The 19,490-nt window shown below is 38.5% G+C and overlaps 1 protein-coding gene across 1 annotated transcript in view; it reads right to left on the bottom strand.

The window, feature by feature from the left end:
* Positions 1-19,490, bottom strand: part of LOC107700567 (guanine nucleotide exchange factor VAV3-like) — a 71,643-nt gene that overhangs the window by 26,061 nt on the left and 26,092 nt on the right. Inside the window, exons 11-17 of the mRNA XM_016502286.1 lie at positions 17,209-17,277; positions 15,655-15,741; positions 15,472-15,557; positions 15,262-15,394; positions 12,417-12,526; positions 10,879-10,980; positions 293-384 (exon numbers count right to left, since the gene is read on the bottom strand). Coding sequence (XP_016357772.1) covers positions 293-384; positions 10,879-10,980; positions 12,417-12,526; positions 15,262-15,394; positions 15,472-15,557; positions 15,655-15,741; positions 17,209-17,277 — 679 coding nt within the window. The remainder of the gene's footprint in view (positions 1-292; positions 385-10,878; positions 10,981-12,416; positions 12,527-15,261; positions 15,395-15,471; positions 15,558-15,654; positions 15,742-17,208; positions 17,278-19,490) is intronic.

The raw sequence follows: 19,490 nt of genomic DNA, 5'->3' as shown, positions 1-19,490 counted from the left end.
CCCCGTTGTAACATATATACTGTATATATATATATATATATATATATATATATATATGTGACCTTTTATTCATATAGTAAAGCAATATTCAAGCTCTGTGTTACCTTCAAACTATGGTATGACAGTTACATTACAACATTCACTGAAATATTTATGGTATGTCTCAACCCATGAATCTCTGACATGAAAAAGAATCTGAAATTATCTGGGTATAAATTCCAGGAATACATATAATTCTTTGAACAGTGAAATGCCAACTTGGTTAATGCAGAGGCTCTTTACTGACCATTACCTGCCCTTCCACATGCTCCTAGTTTTCCGAGACAACCCTTATGAGCCCCGTTTCCGCATTTAGGACAAAGGTAGCCTTGATTAAAAATTCCCCTGAAGAGCAGAAGGACCATGGGGTCAGTGCTGGCTTCATTCAGTTACATATAGCATAAATGGCTATTACAGACCTTGTGAAATACAAAGTTTTCTGGCTTTCAGTTTGTCATTTAGCTTTAAAGGGATAGTTCACCCAAAAACGACAATTCAGCCATCTTTGCAGGTTACTCATCATCATGTTGTTCCAAATTTGTAAAACTTTTGTTACACTTTCGAAACACAAACAAATAAAACCTAGGAGATTTCCCCGCCCCCCTCCATGGAAAGTTCATGTAAACACAACGATAGTGAATCTGCAAAGTAATGACTCGCATTTAACCCAAGTCTTCTGAAAAGACACGACCACACTGTATGATGAACAGATTGAATTTAGGATTTTATTTACATATAAACACTGATCAATGCACATACATGGAGCTTAGGGGTGGGCGATAATGGTAGATACGATTAACCGGTAGAAATTTTGGACTATCGTCTCTATCGCAGTTACACGCTCACATGGCGTTGCTGCGCTATGTGGTCACAAAAACTTATAATTTGCATGTGTTTTTAAGCATTGCGGTTTAAAAACAAATGAGGACAAATCAGAGAGGTGCACGCATGTTAATACAGTGCTCATAGAGAGCGGGAGAATTGAATGATATTTTTTCCTGCTTTATAGGCCTAGAACGTCTCGGTTACGTATGTAACCCTCGTTCCCTGAAATGTGCATTGGCTCGTTTAGTTTACACTCGAAGTGGATTGGTCCCTCTAAGCGAGATCCCAATTTCGTCGGTCAGCCGACGTGACGTCGGGAGTGACCGACTGAAAGGGAACTGTTAAATACACACACTTATATGTGTCAAAATGCCCATCCTTGCAAGTATCCTCGTAAACACAGTAATTTAGGTGAAAGCAAAAAAACACGTTTAACAGTAGGCTATATTGGATCCAGACAGCTCTTAAAGTGATAGCTAAGTCACTTTTGTAACTTTAATAAGAAGAAATATATATTTAATTTACACAGTGAAGAATATGCACTGTTTTGTACATTTGATTACTTTATACAATGTATGTAGCCAGGGTCGTCGCTATTGGGGTGAAATGTGGTGGCGAAAATTCAGTACCCGCACGCTGTGTTCTGTGCGCATCTCACAGCCCGTGAACACCAAATTGAGTTTTGCCTCTTCTTGCTCTTGAACCGACAAATACATACTAAATTATGTCGAAATACCCATCTTGGCGAGTTTCCTTGAAAAACTGTCGGTTATGTCTCAACTTAAGTGAATGTGAACAGGTGAGAAAGGAATCAGATGTGTATCATTATATTGGATGTATTGTCTCTTAAAGTGACCATGCCTAATTTACTAGCTGCAGTCGGTGTCTTTAATGTTAATCCAAGAGTTTAAAAGAGAGAAAATCACTCACTGCGCTTTACTGAATTACTTTGTAGTTTTAATAAGAATTAATCTATATTTATTTATACGGCGAAAACTATGCAATTATATTTTACATTTGATTATTCAGTTTCTGTACCTGGACACCTACAAACTTGAAAAAACTTATTAATTGTTCTATTTATTTATTTGTGCTATTTACATGATTTCAAACAAGGCACCTTGGGTACAACCTGCACCGGGGCCCCCAGCTACAGCCCTGTATGTAGCATTTATTTTTGTTTCATTTGTTCTACTGTAGTTTTTTGGTCCTATTGCTTGTAATTAGTTTCTTATTCTTATTTAATCGCTTTGACTGTTTCGACTGTTTGCTCTTTTTTAGGCTAGTATTCGTTTTTTTATTTTTGTGATATTGACACAAATTATGACATTTCTATGGTATCAAAAAAATGTTAGAGATGCACCGATTGCAATTTTCTTGGCCGATTTCGATTTCTGATTCTTTATTAGTGTGATCTGCCAATACCGATTTTTGCCGATTCAGACTTTCTTTCTAAGCAGTGTTAATTTCGTCAACGAAGACGACGACGAAAAATATTCGTTAACTAACATTTTTTCTGTGACTAAGACGAGACGTTGACAAGCTAAAAGTGTAATATCTGATGATAAAATCTATGACGAAATTTATGCCGCGTCTTCGTTAACAAGACGAGACGGGACTATAGTGTTATTTGAGGACTAACGGACATTCAAAATATATCCTATGGGCTACTGTCTTGTCCTTCAAAATGTGCGTCCCTGTCATTGGATTGCAATCGGATAAGGGGCGTTTGCATATCTAGTCTCAGTATGGCAGCCGCAGTGGATGGATAGGCTACCAAAATGCGAACTAGTGATCTGAAACAATAGCCTCAGCACCCGAAGGGGTAGGGATAAGGTGACCAGACGTCCCGTTTTTCCCGGGAGTCACAATTCGTTGTCGATTAACTTCAATTTAGTGAAGGCGGGATAGGCGGAATCACGCTGTTAGAAGTGCTCTCTCTCTCGCGCACGCTCCACTTCTTCAGTTCTCATATACAGCTCGCGATCAGTTCTCAGTGCTCAAATACACACACAGCAGTCCAAATATCTATCGTGTAGAGTATCTCACATAAATGCAGTCGGTTATGGATTAAGTGAACGTAAACAGGTGGGTGAAATCTGAGCATGTGTCAGTATTACATGCATGCCTTCTGTCTTAAAGAGACAACATTCCTACTTAAGTACCTATCGTGTCATTAATGTTAACCAACAAAAGATGTTAAATAAATATGTTAAGTAAACCTACTGTATCTGAAAAATAAGTTTAATTTGTATCTTTCGTATTTGTCTTATTGCCTTATTCTGCTTCTTTTTCAAAAATTATAAATTATATATATTATATATGAACAACTATAATTTTTAGAAATTGCTCCCTTTTCACTACTGTTAAAGGATAGTTCACACAAAAATGAAAATTGTCATCATTTATTCAAGTTTTTCCAAATTCAATCCTTGATTCAAATTTCTCATAAACTTAATTGATTTGGTCTAAAGAGAGAAGAATTAGACTATTTTTGTTTGAAGACTACATATAAAATAGCTACCAAAATAAATGTTGGTAACTGCAGTTTGGCTAAAAGTAATGACTAAAAGTTGACAAAAATGCAATGACTTTTCCTCGACTAAAACTATGAAAGACTCAAATTACTAAAATGTGACTAAGACTATTAAGCATTTTCGTCTTAAGATAAAGACTAAGACTAAATCAAAAATGCCTGTCAAAATTAACACTGTTTCTAAGAACTATAATTGACAGCATATACAAACAAAAATCTACTTTTCTTCAAAACAAAGTTTTATTTTCATAAAAAAAGACACAAGTAAAAAGTCAGTAATAAAATAAGAACAAATAAAAAATTGCAAACAACAGCACAAATAAATGCAATAGAATAAAGAGAGGTATGAAACTAAGTTTTTCAGGTTAAGTACGTTTTTATTCAGGCAAGAAATACTATGCATCTATTAATCATTTTGAGCCTAATATCATCCCATAAATTAGCCACTCATTTTGGTATTTGTGGCTCACAAGCTGTTTGAGACTGAGCGCGGCTTGTTATACATCAGTGGTGGTGCGCACGCTTTTGGTGTAAGCGCGAAACCTGCGGGGATGACTAAAATAATGCGCAATACAAGCACTATTTAACCGAAGCAAATTAGACGTGTGTGAGAGAGAAGGGGTCGTCGGAGAGAAGAGAGTGAGAATGCGCGGCTGACGTTATTGCCTGTGCCACTGGTAACAAAACGGATCGGTTCGGAATCGGAAAGAAGTGAGACTGACCGGCCGATCACCGATTCGGGCCGATCATGAGGAAAATCGGCCGATTCCGATCCCTAGCTGATCGATCGGTGCATCTCTAAAAAATGTTATATCATAAAGACCCTATTTAAAGCAAAAATAACTATATCGTGATATATATAGTAGATATTGTTACCGTGAAATAAAATTACTCATATAGTGATATAAGATTATGGACATATCGCCCACCCCTAATGGAGCTCATGAAATACAGTAGAAGCTCAACCCTACTTGCTTGACGTGCATATAAAATGATTGACTTGGATTGACTTGGATTAAATCATTCAATTCATATGGACTACTTTTTACAATATTTGAATAATCAAACTTTTGGTTACCTGGACTGTCAATAAAGGGACAGAAATCTCTCAGGTTTAATTCAAAATATCTTCATTTGTGTTTTGAAGATGAACAATCAGAAAACACAGGGCAGAAAGAAAACTCTGATTTCATAAGGTCTTTAAACACAACATGAACTGCCTTTTTTATTTTGTACTGTTCTCTGAGGTCAATAATAATGTTATCAAGATTTTTTACATCAAAAACATCATAATTTGGAATTAATAAGCTATTTTCTGTCCTGTTTTTAACCCCCCTCATCAGAACGCTCTGTTTGAATAGGCGTGGTGGATATCAAAACAATATACAATATCAAACAATCTATAAGAAGAGACAAAGCAATAGTGACCAGGTAATAAAAACAGTTACTCACACTTGTATTGTGACATTAATGTCGGATCCAATATACTCGGCACGGCATTGTTAAGGCATCTTTTAGTTTCCATCTTTTAAAAAATCCCGCGTCAAATTGTGCCTTGTTTGTAAACGAATCCACAGTAAAATGAAGTGAACAAAGGACCGAGTTCTTACTGACGTGGACTGGATCGTCATTAAAAATAAAGTTCCCTTCTGAGGGAACTTCGAACTGCGTCCTCTAGTGGTTGCTATGGGCAACACCTTTGGCGTGACCAGTGTCTGAAGCATACATCTAAACACGACAATAACATTGGCTGGCGACAGCCTATGACATCATTACCGGCGCGACCACAGTATAGGCACCGGGAGAACACGTCATCCTCTTCTTCGTCTTCACTGACCATTTGTTTACATTAACAGAAAGCTAAGCACGACTAGGAGTACATGTTCTCTCACCAGAGGCTTTGCTCTGATACCAGTAGTGTCACACGGCTCGCGTGTTGTGAGTGTGGTGAAGAGCAAGCGCGTTCAGTTCTCGAGGGAGTTGAAAGTGTTCATTGAATTAATTGCTTATTTCTATGTAAGGGATAAGCATGAATTGAACATGCTCGACTCACAAGGAGACGGCTTGTGCTCATCGTGATTCATCTGCGGGACTACTGAGAGGGGAGGTGAGTACTTCACCATTTACCAGAGGTTGTAGACAGAGTTTGCATGAGTGCGTTCGCCTCTCGTGGGAATAACGTTTCTGTTCTTGCTTGATTTCTGAGGTAATCTAGTGCGTGAACAAAACGTGTTTAGCTCCCGCAAGAGCTGAATGTATGCTGCGCGTTGCGGTGAGAATTGTCTGTCCATTGCCTGCAATTTGTGGTTGGTGGGCAGAGAATGGAAAGGACCAGACAGCAAATCTTTTCCCTATCAGTAATTGCCTGCTGTTTATAATTCCTTATATATAAGGAATTGTATAATGTGGATATCTGTCTGCAGTTGTTGGACATGATTTATATCATGTCCTTAGCAGATAACCACATTATACAGCACTCTGGGAGCCAATTTTCTGCGCCTTTACTTTCATTCAGGGTTATATGACTCTCTGTGCTCAAATGTTGGCTTGCGAGCCTCCTTGATGCTTGGCCCTGAACTGAGCTGATTGCTCCTGTTCCCACAGTTGGGTGTGGTAGAGTATCATGTTCTCTGGGGCTAGGGAGTTGACCGTACTCCCCTCTCGCTAGCTTGAGGGCTACTTGTGAGTAGGTCACCAGCGCAGAACCTGGTTCCCTAACCTTAGCACTACAACCTCCGAGGCCCTCTGGGTCTTTTTGAGGGCGTAATTTCAGGTTGAGCAGGGCAGTACTTGAGGAATATGACCTGCTCCCTGACGGGCTGCTGGGTGATTGCTTCGAGAAGCTGCCCTGGCCAGTGCAAGTTACTCATGTCTCGACCCGAGGGGCTTCCTGAGCTTTGAGTCATCCACTTACCATTATGCACTTTCTTTAGAGCTCCTCTCGCTGAGACATTGAGCAATCTCACTCCACTCTGCAGTTTCGATAGGTTGTTAAAGGGCCCTTTTTTGAACCTCCCTTTCACACTGCCCTTATGGTTGAACCGGTGAGTCACCCCTCTGTGGAGTGGGCTTGAGTACACTTCCTTCCCTGAGGTACGAGTGAGACATGTTTCCTTCTCTGCGGAGACCTTTCCTAACTGCTTCAGCTCTGAGTAACAGTAGCTCTTTGTGCATGAGTGAATCATTAGGTCCAGTTGTTTCTGCAGGTTCCTTTGAGCTTGATTAAACGGGACCCACGCTCAGAGAGCATGGGACTGTGTTCAGCTGACAGTCTCTCATCAGGCCCTGTTAGACTGCCCCCTCTAGTCTAACGCTGCCTTCTGGTTGAGCTAGGAATTGCTCTCCTCACTGCGAGGGTTAGCTATAAACCTACCGCTCCCAGTATGAGCTATGAGGGCCTGCCTCAGCCTGAGAGCCGAGAGCACGGTTCCTGAGAACTCCATGTGCAACCATACCGAGTTGTCAGGCCCCTCCCTGTCGCCTCCTTGGTTAGTTGCGTCTATGGTGGGAGCCTGCTGCTCCCTGTTGAAACACGTAATCCCCTTCTAAGCTGGATCCCATTACTGATGCCCCATCTGCGGTCAATCTGCTTCTCCGAGCTTGGCAGTGCTCCCCTCACAGCGGGAGAGTCTTTTATGAGCTCACCGCTCCTAAGCAGATCATGTGAGTCCTCCTCTCTACCTGTGAGTTAGGAAATCTGCCCCTCTCTCTCTGAACTCTCGGAACTCTGTCGAGCTGGGTTCTTCTCTCATTACTGAGAGTCAAGTCCTCTGCTCCTTGAGCTCCTTGGCAGCAAGACCAGGTAGTTTAGCTGCTTGCTGCTGCCCTGGTGAGTTGCCCCTTTTCTGGTTGAGCCTAGCAGTGCTCCTCTTGACCTAGAGGGTCACCTTTGAGCACGCCGTTCCAAATTGAGCGTCTGAGGTCTCCCCTAACAGAGTCAGTTCTCCCCTCGCTCTAGAGCAGCACTTCTCAAAGTCCGGACTCCGGTCCGGATCCGGAGGGAATTAAATCCGGACCCGCCTCAATTTCGTATTTCAAGAGAATTGTGTAAGGGGTTAAAAGTGTGTATTTCCTACTTTGATAAATGCATGTTAAACTTTTAAATCATTTGTTTAGTTTTGTATGTTTTTTTGGAGATGGTCTGAAATGAAAGCGAAGGCGAGATATTTAAAGTTTTCCTGTGTGACATTGTTGTCATGACATCCAGTAAGGCGTATAACATGACGTAATTGGGTGTCACTTCACCGCATATGAGTGAACTCTTTTATTTTTGTTATCACTTAGATTATGGTCATTTGACTTATAACCATGTCCAGTGTTTCCCATACATTGATTTATTTGTGGCGGACCGTCACAATATCAAAACTGACCGCCACAAATAGATTTTACTAAAGGCTTCTAATTCGTTGAATAAACATCAGCGCTGCACATTTCAAAATCAAAATGTGGCGCGGGTGTTTTTTTTATATGAATGTATCTTTGAAAAGAACCGAGCGTCTTCAGAAAAGCTCGATTTCATTTTCATTTCGTCTTTACTGTAATGCCTGATAAAGTAGCGTTTGTGAGCGCAGCACTTATTTGATTACAGCTGTTACCGTGGAAGCCGCTATATCTCCCGCTCCAACAGCACCTCCTGCTGGCAGAGAATGAATTTGCATTTGCAAATCTGTGGGAAACACTGGTGTCTGTCAGCAAACATAAGCAAAAAGCTTCAGAACTGTTTTGAGAAGGTGCTTAAGTTTTGAGCCATGTATTACTATGAATTAGGCTACTAGTACTACTACTATTACTATTATATCTTGTACCCTGCAATAAACATTTACTCAAACTCTCTTTTATGCATCGCTGGTGTTTTTATATGAATGTATCTTTGAAAAGAACCGAGCGTCTTCAGAAAAGCTCGATTTCATTTTCATTTCGTCTTTACTGTAATGCCTGATAAAGTAGCGTTTGTGAGCGCAGCACTTATTTGATTACAGCTGTTACCGTGGAAGCCGCTATATCTCCCGCTCCAACAGCACCTCCTGCTGGCAGAGAATGAATTTGCATTTGCAAATCTGTGGGAAACACTGGTGTCTGTCAGCAAACATAAGCAAAAAGCTTCAGAACTGTTTTGAGAAGGTGCTTAAGTTTTGAGCCATGTATTACTATGAATTAGGCTACTAGTACTACTACTATTACTATTATATCTTGTACCCTGCAATAAACATTTACTCAAACTCTCTTTTATGAGATGAAGGGAAAAAAAAAGAAAATTGGCCAAACATATTGCCAAATGATGCAAAAAATCGGCATCATATATTGGCTGCCCTGAGTTCTAAATATCGACATCGACCAGAGAAAGACCCATATTGGTCGACCTCTATTGCTGACACTTAAATTAATTGTTTTGCCACAATGCCTGATAAAGTAGCGTTTGTGAGCGCAGCACTTATTTGATTACAGCTGTTACCGTGGAAGCCGCTATATCTCCCGCTCCAACAGCACCTCCTGCTGGCAGAGAATGAATTTGCATTTGCAAATCTGTGGGAAACACTGGTGTCTGTCAGCAAACATAAGCAAAAAGCTTCAGAACTGTTTTGAGAAGGTGCTTAAGTTTTGAGCCATGTATTACTATGAATTAGGCTACTAGTACTACTACTATTACTATTATATCTTGTACCCTGCAATAAACATTTACTCAAACTCTCTTTTATGAGATGAAGGGAAAAAAAAAGAAAATTGGCCAAACATATTGCCAAATGATGCAAAAAATCGGCATCATATATTGGCTGCCCTGAGTTCTAAATATCGACATCGACCAGAGAAAGACCCATATTGGTCGACCTCTATTGCTGACACTTAAATTAATTGTTTTGCCACTTTTGCACTTGTTATTAATGTATATTGAATGCAAAAGCCACTTTATTATTTATTTTTTTCAAAACATTAGTGTTGATTTGTTATGCATTTTATGCATGTTTATTAAAAACAAGTTTTGTAATAACCAATTATTCCGGACCTTTGACATTGATGAAAATTCAGATTTGACCTTTGAATTTAGACTTTGAGAACCCCTGCTCTAGAGGGTCACCTATGAGCATGCCGCTCCCTCCTGAGCATCTGAATTTCCCTCTCAGCCTCCCCAGAGCTCCGTGAGACAGCAATACCAGGTTGTTAGGCCCTTTTCTGCCTCCCTGACAGGCTGCTCCTGTGGTTGAGCTTGTAGTGCTACCCTCACACTAGAGGGTCATCTATGAGCACACTGCTCCCAAGTCAAGCATCTGTGTCCCCCTGTCATTCTGAGAGTTGGGTGCTTCGCTCCTTCAAGTTATGTATGAGTATAATGCTCCGGAGCCTATCCTGTGACTACTAAGGTTGAGTTGGCGATGTTCCCTTCAATTGGAGGGTATTTCTTGAGGTCGCCATTTCCAGTCCGCATGAGCTCTGAGCATGCGGGCTTTCTGCTGAACTAAGTAACTTCTCCCTTAAACGTGTCATAGTCACAGCCTCGGTAACCCCTTAGCAACAGTGATTCTAAAATCCATGTTTATGGTAAGTGCACACACTGTCGTTCTGTGCACTTTCTAAAATCCACATTGTGGTAAGTGTGCTCGCTAAGCATCCTGCGCACTTTCTAAAATCCTTTATGGTAAGGGTTACGTGCTGCCAGCCTCGAACACTTGAGTTGGCTCAGGCCTCGGTTCTCACCTTGGGCCCCACTCTACTGATGTATCCTTGGTGATACCTTTCTTAAGCAGGGTGTTTGCTACTAAGGATCTTTTGCATCAGTTCCTTTCAGCAAGCTCTTGAGAGAGCTGGTGGTAACCCCTGGGTGACAGGCCAGGGTCTAGTTATATCGTCCCTAGACGCTTGGCCATATCCCCTAAAAGAAATCTCTTTGTTTCTGATTCCAAGCCTTCGAGCTCTGCCCTGGGTTCAGGCTTCCTCAAGCCCAGCCCTTAACAGGTAAGTTATTTGGGTACGCAGCTCAGGCCTTTGGCCAAAGGGGATTGTGTCATTGACAGCCGTCAAAGCGTCCTAGGGGCAACTCCCATAACCTTGGTAGAGTTGGTACTTAGTGCTCGCCTTGGTGTTTGGCATGCACTCTCCTCAGCATGGCAGCGTGAGTATAACGTTCCCCATAGCGACCGCTAGAGGATGCAGTTCGAAGTTCCCTCAGAAGGGAACATCTCAGGTTACATATGTAACCCTGGTTCCGAGTAGGGAACGAGACACTGCATCCTCCAGCATCATAGAGTAGAACATTCCAAAAGCTGTCGTTTTGGCAGATCAGGTTAACCCTAACCCAGCCTTCAATATAAGCTGTTTGTAGACTAACAACAAAGTTTTGAGTTCTAAAACTTACAGGATGTTTTTATATTGTAAAATGACCTCTTATATGTCAAAAGATCAAGGGAATTTTGGTTTCTCAGTTCATGACCACTTTTAACTTATTTCAGCACACAAAATGTCTCAGAAGTGCAAAGTCAGCTCACCTGAGAAGCATATGACAGGAGCTGCAGCTGGTGACCCTCTCGAAAGTGTGCATCCTGAAGTGGTGAGAGTTAAATATGGCATTCTCAGGGCGAATATTAGATCTGAAATGGAAAATCAGAAATACGGTAAAGCAATGGTGCAAAGTTGGCTGATTGGAAAAAAGAGCATGTGACAAACTGCTTGTTTAAGACTGAACGGGGGCCAAGCGCTGGTGAATGTTGTGGCCCACGGGGCTGGGACCAGACCTTCCAATTCTGGGCACGAATCAGAGCAGTGGGGAAGCTCTTTACCAGAACGACTCTAAGATTGATTCTTGCATCAAGAGAGCTGTGTGCATGCGGCAGGTGTAATTTGTTGTTTGAATGCACCCTTCAGATCAATACGCAGTCAACAACACGTATAAGTGCGTGTACAGAGACACATTTTTAAACGGTGACATATAAATCAAGCGGGAGAGGAAACATCATTACACTCTCGGCACAAGGGACGGCGTATCCTCTTTAACCTACACAATTTCTAAATCAGAACTCTCGTTAGTTTTCCTCTCCATCTCTCTTTTCATTTCTTCCACAGTAAATACATTGTGCTATCAAATCTCAACAACATCCCAGGCACAGGATGTCACCATGTACTAGAACGAAGTAAGCTGCTTGACATTAAATGACATCATTATAAAAACGTTGAATGCCTTATTGAAAGTAAGATGATGTGTGCAAATGTTTCCTTTCTCTTAACTTAAAAAAGTAGATTCATATTGTCATGTGAACTACTCTGGAATTTGCATTGACCAAAGTTCCAGGGAGCATTTGAATGCAGTGTGAAAGGTCACCTCAAATTTATTTCATTTAAAATGAAAATATTTGTCATTTACTCACCCTCATAAAAGTGATCCATATGACATATTGTAAACCAGAATAGATCCGAATACATGTGGGAAAATGTAGCATTACAGAACTTGCTCAGCAGTGGATCCACTGCAGTGAATGGGTGCCGTCAGAATGAGAGTTCAAATGGATGATAAAAACAACAAAATAATCCCCAAGTAATTGACACGACTTCAGTCCATCAATTAACATCTTGTGAAGTGAAAAACTGTGTGTTTGTAAGAAATTGTATTGGACTTTCATGTTCAAGTTGTGTTCCAGTTTTCTGTGTCTGGTCTTTGTCCCTTTGTAGTCTTTTTGTTGATTGGTTCCCTTGATTGTCTTCCCCTGTGTGTATATAAACCCCAGTAAACTAACTATGCCACATAGTGTTATTGTTAGTTTAGTTCAATAAAGTACTCCTTGCATTTAGATCCTGCTTTCCTGGAATTCTGAGTTTGTCACGCATCACAGAACAGTACCAAATTTATAGCACTGAACTTAAATTTATACATGTATGCCACCCAATACCTTCTGTGTTTTTTAAGCTTGAATTCTCTGGCTCTTTATTGAAATTGCACAGAAAAGAGCACAAAAAAAGTCACCTTTTGAGTTCCACTGAGCAAAGAAATTCATTCAGGTTTAGGAATTGTGATTTGGGGTTTGAAACTCACATGGCCATCTCAAACTGGTCCAGCCATTTCTTCTTCAGCTCCTTTGTCTTGAACAGGAACTCAAATCCACTCTGCCCCTGCTGGTGAGTGAGGTAGAACCCGTAGCACCACTGCCAGAGGATAAGACAAATAGCTAAATAACTGCTTAAAAATAAAAATTAGATTCACATGTAAAGATCTAACTTTTCAATATGGTTATACCTCAAGACGTTTTGTAAAAAAAATAATAAAAATAATAACATAAATTTTCTGTATTAGAATATTAAGGGGTTATGGTGTTTGGTTTAAAGTTGTGATGGGTGATGGCAGTGAGAGTTGGTGGGTGAGGGAAAAGGGGGCTCATTTTATTTTACACCGCAATAGACAGCCAGAGGCAACCTTGGGGGAGTAGACACATTCATCACTAACTATTACCATTCAGTGTGTGTGTGTGTGTGTGTGTGTGTTCATGTGTAAGTTTGTGTGGTGAAGCATTTATGCACACTATTGAGGGTTATGTTGCAGCATCCCACCCTAGCAGCTAACCAGTCCAGTGTGTTATTGTTAACTAAAGCTAAAACTATTAACCATCTATTTTTCGGTAAGTGAAAATAAAATAAAATAAAATAAAATAAAATATTAGATTCAAAACTTAAAAATAAAGTGTTTTGAAGCACCTAGCTGAAATAAGTAATATTATTAAATACTAAACATTTTAAAACTGCTATACAAATAAATTGAAGCTAAAGAGAAATATTTTAAAAAGTAATAAAAATGACAAAAACAAAATTATTCAAACTTGAACTAAAATTAATTTGAAAAAAAAAAAAAGTTTAAGCTAATTCAAAATATGAATAAATACTAAAACAAAATCCTCATCTTTCAGTTAATTGGGAAAAAAACATCAGCCAATTTATAATTGTAATTTTTAAATTAAATCCAGACAAGATTTCTGGTTAAAGTCACTGCAGTCAATGAAACTGCACTCCAGTTTTTTTTTTTATTATTATTAAAGCCCTAGTATGTTTGCAATATAAGCAAGCAAACCAAAGATTGTGGCATCAGTAACTTTTCTTTCCTCTAAAACTACAGTTTTGAGCATTATGTAATGTGATAATATTTATAAAAGTTATTAATGATGGTTGTTGTGAAGTTTTACTGTATTTTTAAAGATTTCCAATGTGTCAATGTCTGTGTGCATGTGTTTTGGAAACAGTTTGCAGTTGTGTACAGGTCTTGTCAAAGACGTCAAGGAATAAGATCCATCAGTGTATTAAGTGTGTGTATGTGTCCTGAGGAGGGGCAGAAAGGCACTTCAAACAGAAAAGCCAGCGGGGCTTTGCCTGGCCAAGGTCTCCTTGAGACAGATTTTACCAGACCATCTGTTCAGAAGAAACCTTCCTTTTGGTGAAAGGCATAAAAGAGAAAAAAATATCAAAAGTTTAAAGACATATCCGCATTATTTTTACATCTGTATCACTATTGCCAAGCCCCAAAAGAACATCAGAAACCAAAAGTAACCTGAGGATGAGCTGCCCACCTTTACAGACTGAAAAAACACATCGATCTGAGTACACAGCTCTGCAACCTCTATACACACTACACTTACTATGGCCACTTCTGATTCACATGACATGGAAAACTCCGCAAAATGAACACAGACTTTAGACTGTTTATCGTCAAAAGCAACCAAGTCTTTCCACAGCAGTTGGTTCAGCATGCAGAATTTGACTTGACATGCTGCAGCAATCCGTCACCATCCATCAACCCTCATAAAGAGCAGTAACATCTGTCTGCCACAGTCTGCGATATATATAGGCCTATATAATTAAGTACATGCAATTCGAAATTTAAATATATTATTATTTATTATATTTTAAATATATTTATAATTATATAAATGTGTTCCAAATAAGTGTGATAAAAATATTAAAAATACTTAAAACATAGTTTTAAAAAAACTTGTTGTTGTATCAATTTAAAGTAATATTTAAATTAATAACTAGGAAGATTTATTGGAATAATAACCTGAATAGTTATCTGAAAGTTGTTTTCTTTATTTACATGGTTTTAAATAGTTCAATATTATCTCTGTAAGAAATGTATATGGACAGCAAAGACAACAACAAAAGGGCATCGCATGATTGCTCATCTCATGAATACTCACAAAATCTTTTTTTAGTATAAGCCTATTTAAACCAAGAAATGCATTAATCCAACTCAGCTGCTATATCTGTTGACTTAAAAAAAAAGAAAAAAAAAAGATTACACTGTAATTGAAAAGCTGCATTGAGAAGCAGTAGATCCTGAAACTTGTTCAAACATTTGTTTGTTGTTTTTTTAGCATTATTTACTCTAAGAACATTTTAAAAGCATGTATTTGATCAGAAATGATAAAGACCAGCTTTTCCTATGTTCTGCATGTGAACGGTTTTAAAGAGCTTAAAGCAGTTTTAAAGAGCTTACAACAGCACAACTAATTTACATAAAAATGCACTTTGGTAAGTCACACTGTCCTTTAAATGGTTTGGATATTACTGGAATATCCTACAGCAACCTAGAGGACATAAACATTTTAACAGAGGAAAAGAAATATCAGCAAAGACTTTATTCTATGACACTCTAACAGTTCAAAGGAGATCTAAAGGAGAGTTACTGGAGCCATCTGTGGAGAAGGCAAGTATCAGAGTGATTTCTATTCTACAGAACACTTGAATTGTGCTAGTCCGAACTCTACAAAACCCTTCAGAATGAAACAATATGATGAATAGCAGATGCTGGGATCATGAGAAATATATGACTGTTTGATATTTGGGTGCAGTTTTCTGAGCCTACAAACATTCCTGTTACTGTGTTTCTCACTAACCTTTCTGCAGTCCTTATCAGTAGTAGGGTTATCGGTGATCTTGAAATGGTTGAGGTCGATCACTTCCTTCATCTCATAGTTGTCCCCGCGCCTCTTGCAGACAATTACAGCAACGTCGAACAAAAAAATATGTCTGCAACATCGACACGTCATGACATGAAAGTAAAATCAATAATGGATTGCAGTAAAGGTTTTTGCCTTAAGCCTCACCTGTCCTGTCTGCGCTTGTCCACATTTGACACCAAACGGACTTCACCGTCACCCTTCGGTCGTCCATAAGAAAGTAAGCACTGGTTCTGTGAAGGGACATTCATGGACAGACAGGAAAACAATAATGACATGAGTAAACTATTCTTTTTAAAGCAGAGGTCATGTTTATTATGTACAACTTACCAAATTCTCAATGGATCTCTGATACTGATCAATCTCCCTCAGAGTCTCAACGTCTCTTTTCACCTCATTTACATACTGGGCTAAGTCCTGTTTAATGAAGGAAAAGAAAACGGACCTTGATTCATGCACATATCATATATATACTAATCTATGGGGGGGGGGGGGGACAATAGACAATTACTCTAGTCTTCATTGTCACAAGATCCTATAGAAATCATTCTAATATGCTGATTTGCTGCTCAAGAAACATTTCTTATTATTATCAATGTTGAAAATAGTTAAATAAAAAGAAAAATATTCAGCATGGAGGCAATGAGGCATTACATTTATCAAAAGTAATATGTGTGTGTGTGTGTGTGTGTGTGTGTGTGTAATAATTCCAATTCTGCACTATATTTCTATGTTACTAATCAGATTAGTAAATGTGTGACATTGATCATATGGCTTGTTCACCAACATGCTTATTACAACAACAAAAAAAAAAGATTAAAATCATGCTGGACAACAAGCTCATCAGGTTTCAGGGCTTTAAAGCAAAAGAGAGACAAACCAAATACTAAAAGACATTATAAAATTCATGTTCTTTTCATGAAAAACTGTTCTCGAATGATGCTGATAATACAGTATAATTAGTTAGGCTAATAAAAGAATTATGAAATAAATGAAAACATCACGTTTTGAATGAAAAAATATATCCAGTATTTATCTCTCTACAGGAAATTATTTAATTTCATCAGCGAGTACAAACATCTCCAAATACTGAAAGAGGCCTTTCAAAGGACCCCACTGGGATAACGTGGATCTCGGCTGATTTCCATTTTAAAAGGCAGCCTCTGCTCAAACACTCACTTATGAGTCTAAATTAAACACACCATTTTACAGGCAGGCAGGTAGATGAGTTCAGTCCCTGTCTGAGCAACTGTCACAGCTCCCATCCGGCTAAACCAATCAACACTGAGATGATAATTCCAACAAATTAAATCATCACAGGCCTCTGTTCCATTACGGCGTCTCACATAGCCATTAATCTGCTTTCCACCTACTCTGCCAGTGAGACTGAAATGAGCCGTTGACATCACTTCACATACTAGAATCTCATCAATATTAAAGAAAACATTACCAAGTATACGCAGGGATGATCTTATACTGATGGCACATGCTAAAGAGAAATCATGGCTGGTAATGATGAGTTTTGTGGCTTTTAGTCTATATGTGTTAACGTTGAGGCCATGTAGTGTAGTCCTGAACACTGACAAAACTGCAAAGTACTTCTTAAAATCTACATACGACCTGCAACCAGCTAGCAAGTAGCCATTCGTGGTTCATGAATGTGACAAAATGAAAGCCTATTGGTTACTTTTAAAGGGAAAAGCTCTGCCAAACATTCAGGTTCAGTATGAAAATACATCAAGCAGGGAATAAAATTGCACTTGTAAAGACATTTATTTAATGTGTTTTTTTAGCATTTAATAATCTCTAATAATGCCTAACAATCTTTAAATCTGTATTTTCTGAAAGATTTTGCTGTAGGTTCCATAAGAAATCTATACTTACTCTCATGGCATCAAGGGCTAATCGTAGGTTGCTCTTTTCTGTGCTGTCGCTAGTATATTTCACCAATTCCTATATTCAAAAATGAGAGAAAAATTAGTTGAATTCACCTCTTTTAAGATGAGCATGTTTTTCATTTTTTAAATAAATTTTGGAATCGTGATGCTGTGATGATATTGTCCAGATATCACAAATAAGAAAAAAAAAATCCTCATTAAAACTTTTTAAACTCATTAAAAATTCTTGAAATGAAAGAAGTAGTTTGGCATAGTATTTTATTATTTCTTATTAGAAAACAATGAAGCAATGAATTAGAAGCAGACCTACGCACATGACATGTGAGGAAAATAGACATATCACACATTTTATTCATTCTTTCCATAATTTTGGGTAAATCATGGCCATGTTGGGAATAAGTTCCCTCGTTTTGGTTTAGTTTGCGGCCACAATATCTTGTTCTCACGTGTCTCACGTGTGTGGCTCTGTACAAAAGTGCTTAACTTATTAATATTTAAAATAAACTTAAATTTGTGCAAATGTAAAAAAGTTTTTGAAAACTATTTAAAGCATATTTCTAAGAATTTAAAGTGTTTTTTAAACTAGATATTTTGAATAATTTATCCTTTTCTTTCTTTATCATGATCACACATATATGTCTTTGAAAATGAGTTCATTCCCTGTTCTGTCATGAAATGAAGACCCAACATCATTATGAAAACTCCGAAGAGTCAAGACTAGACTGCTTCACTAAAAACTTCTGAAAACCCCAGGACAGAACAGTGTGACCACAGTGCCAAGTTTCCAATGAGCACGCCAGGTCAGTTTTGAGGGAATGCCGGACAATTTGATTTGAACCAGATTTATTCCACGATATGGAGAAGAACGTCAACAGAACCTTTCGAGATCCACGCTATAACATAACTAATTAACTTGATAAACAAATCTGGCCTTTGGATTTATGCGCAAACAGACTCGTGAGCACACAAACACGCTGGGAGAGAAATGGTGTTGTTCCAAGTGTGAAATCTGTGCAGCTCATCAGAAACATGCATTTGTTTTCAGAGTGCAATCGAATGCTGCTGGAGAGAGACAAACAGCCCAATCGCAGCGAGTAAACAAGGTGATTACAGAGTTCAGCACTCTTTCCAGATTTACATTCTGACCCAGACCACTGCTGTGACTTTGATGGAAGCTCAAGCGTGTGTGTTTGGGAATGTGTGTGTGAGGACGTGCACCTAGACTCAGGTGTGCGTATATTCCTAAACGTATTGGAGGTATAACACGGAGCAGGAGCTTATGGAGACCCAATTACCTACCTTACGGATGAATGAGATTTCAGTGTTCGTCCCCGTAGCTCTACCAGTAAATCCTGCCCCTTTCACACATTCATCTGTATTTCTGTCTCAAAACTCACTGATAGTGGTGATATTATTTTTTTTTTTTAATCTACGCTGTCTTTTTGCAAATTATGAAATCTGATTCATCTACCCTAGTAGCCATAGTAATGACTTGACACATAAGCACAAAGGCAAGAAATGCAAGACAAAGAGAGGACTGAAAACAACATAACATAAATGACATAAGTGTCAGACTGTATTTACTACATTTACACAATAGTGAATATGCAGTGTCTTAAACTACTCTATTGTTCGCGCATTTCTCATTCAAAATATGCTGAGTGCCACATAGAAGAAATGTGTTACGTTACAATCGCATCACATCATACATTTTTCAAAAATACAAATTTAATCATATCAGGATTATCTTAGTTACAACTAAAAACAACAAAAAAAATGTGTTACTTGAAATAAAATATGAAATGAACTGAAATAAAATAAAAACTTTTGAATAAAATTAATTAAAACCATATAGACATATATTTAAAACAAATGAACAATTAAAAAATGTTAAGAAAAATATTTTGAATTAGTATCATTGAGTATCATACTAAAATAATTTAGTATCTCAGTGATACTAAAATAAAACTGCATCAGATATGAAACAACATATTTATGTAGTTCATACTGGGTTTGTAAAAATTTGATTTCATGTGATTTGGAGGCTCTATTATATAAACAACTGCAAACATGCAAATATGAAGACAAAAAAATCAAATATGCTACAATAGGATATTAAAAAGTATGTTTGCATCATTCCAGAGGAAGTGGACACAACGTGCTTGAGAACAGGACTGCATGGGGCAGAGTCTCAGATACACTGCCACCTGTCCCTGCTTTTGCTTTTGTGTGTGTGTGTGAGTGTGTGTGTGTGTGTTTGTGTGTGTG

The sequence above is a fragment of the Sinocyclocheilus anshuiensis genome, unplaced genomic scaffold, assembly GCF_001515605.1.
Source record: "Sinocyclocheilus anshuiensis isolate Anshui unplaced genomic scaffold, SAMN03320099.WGS_v1.1 scaffold718, whole genome shotgun sequence".
In the NCBI taxonomy this organism is placed as follows: domain Eukaryota; kingdom Metazoa; phylum Chordata; class Actinopteri; order Cypriniformes; family Cyprinidae; genus Sinocyclocheilus; species Sinocyclocheilus anshuiensis.
This window is presented reverse-complemented; position numbering and strand designations above follow the sequence as displayed.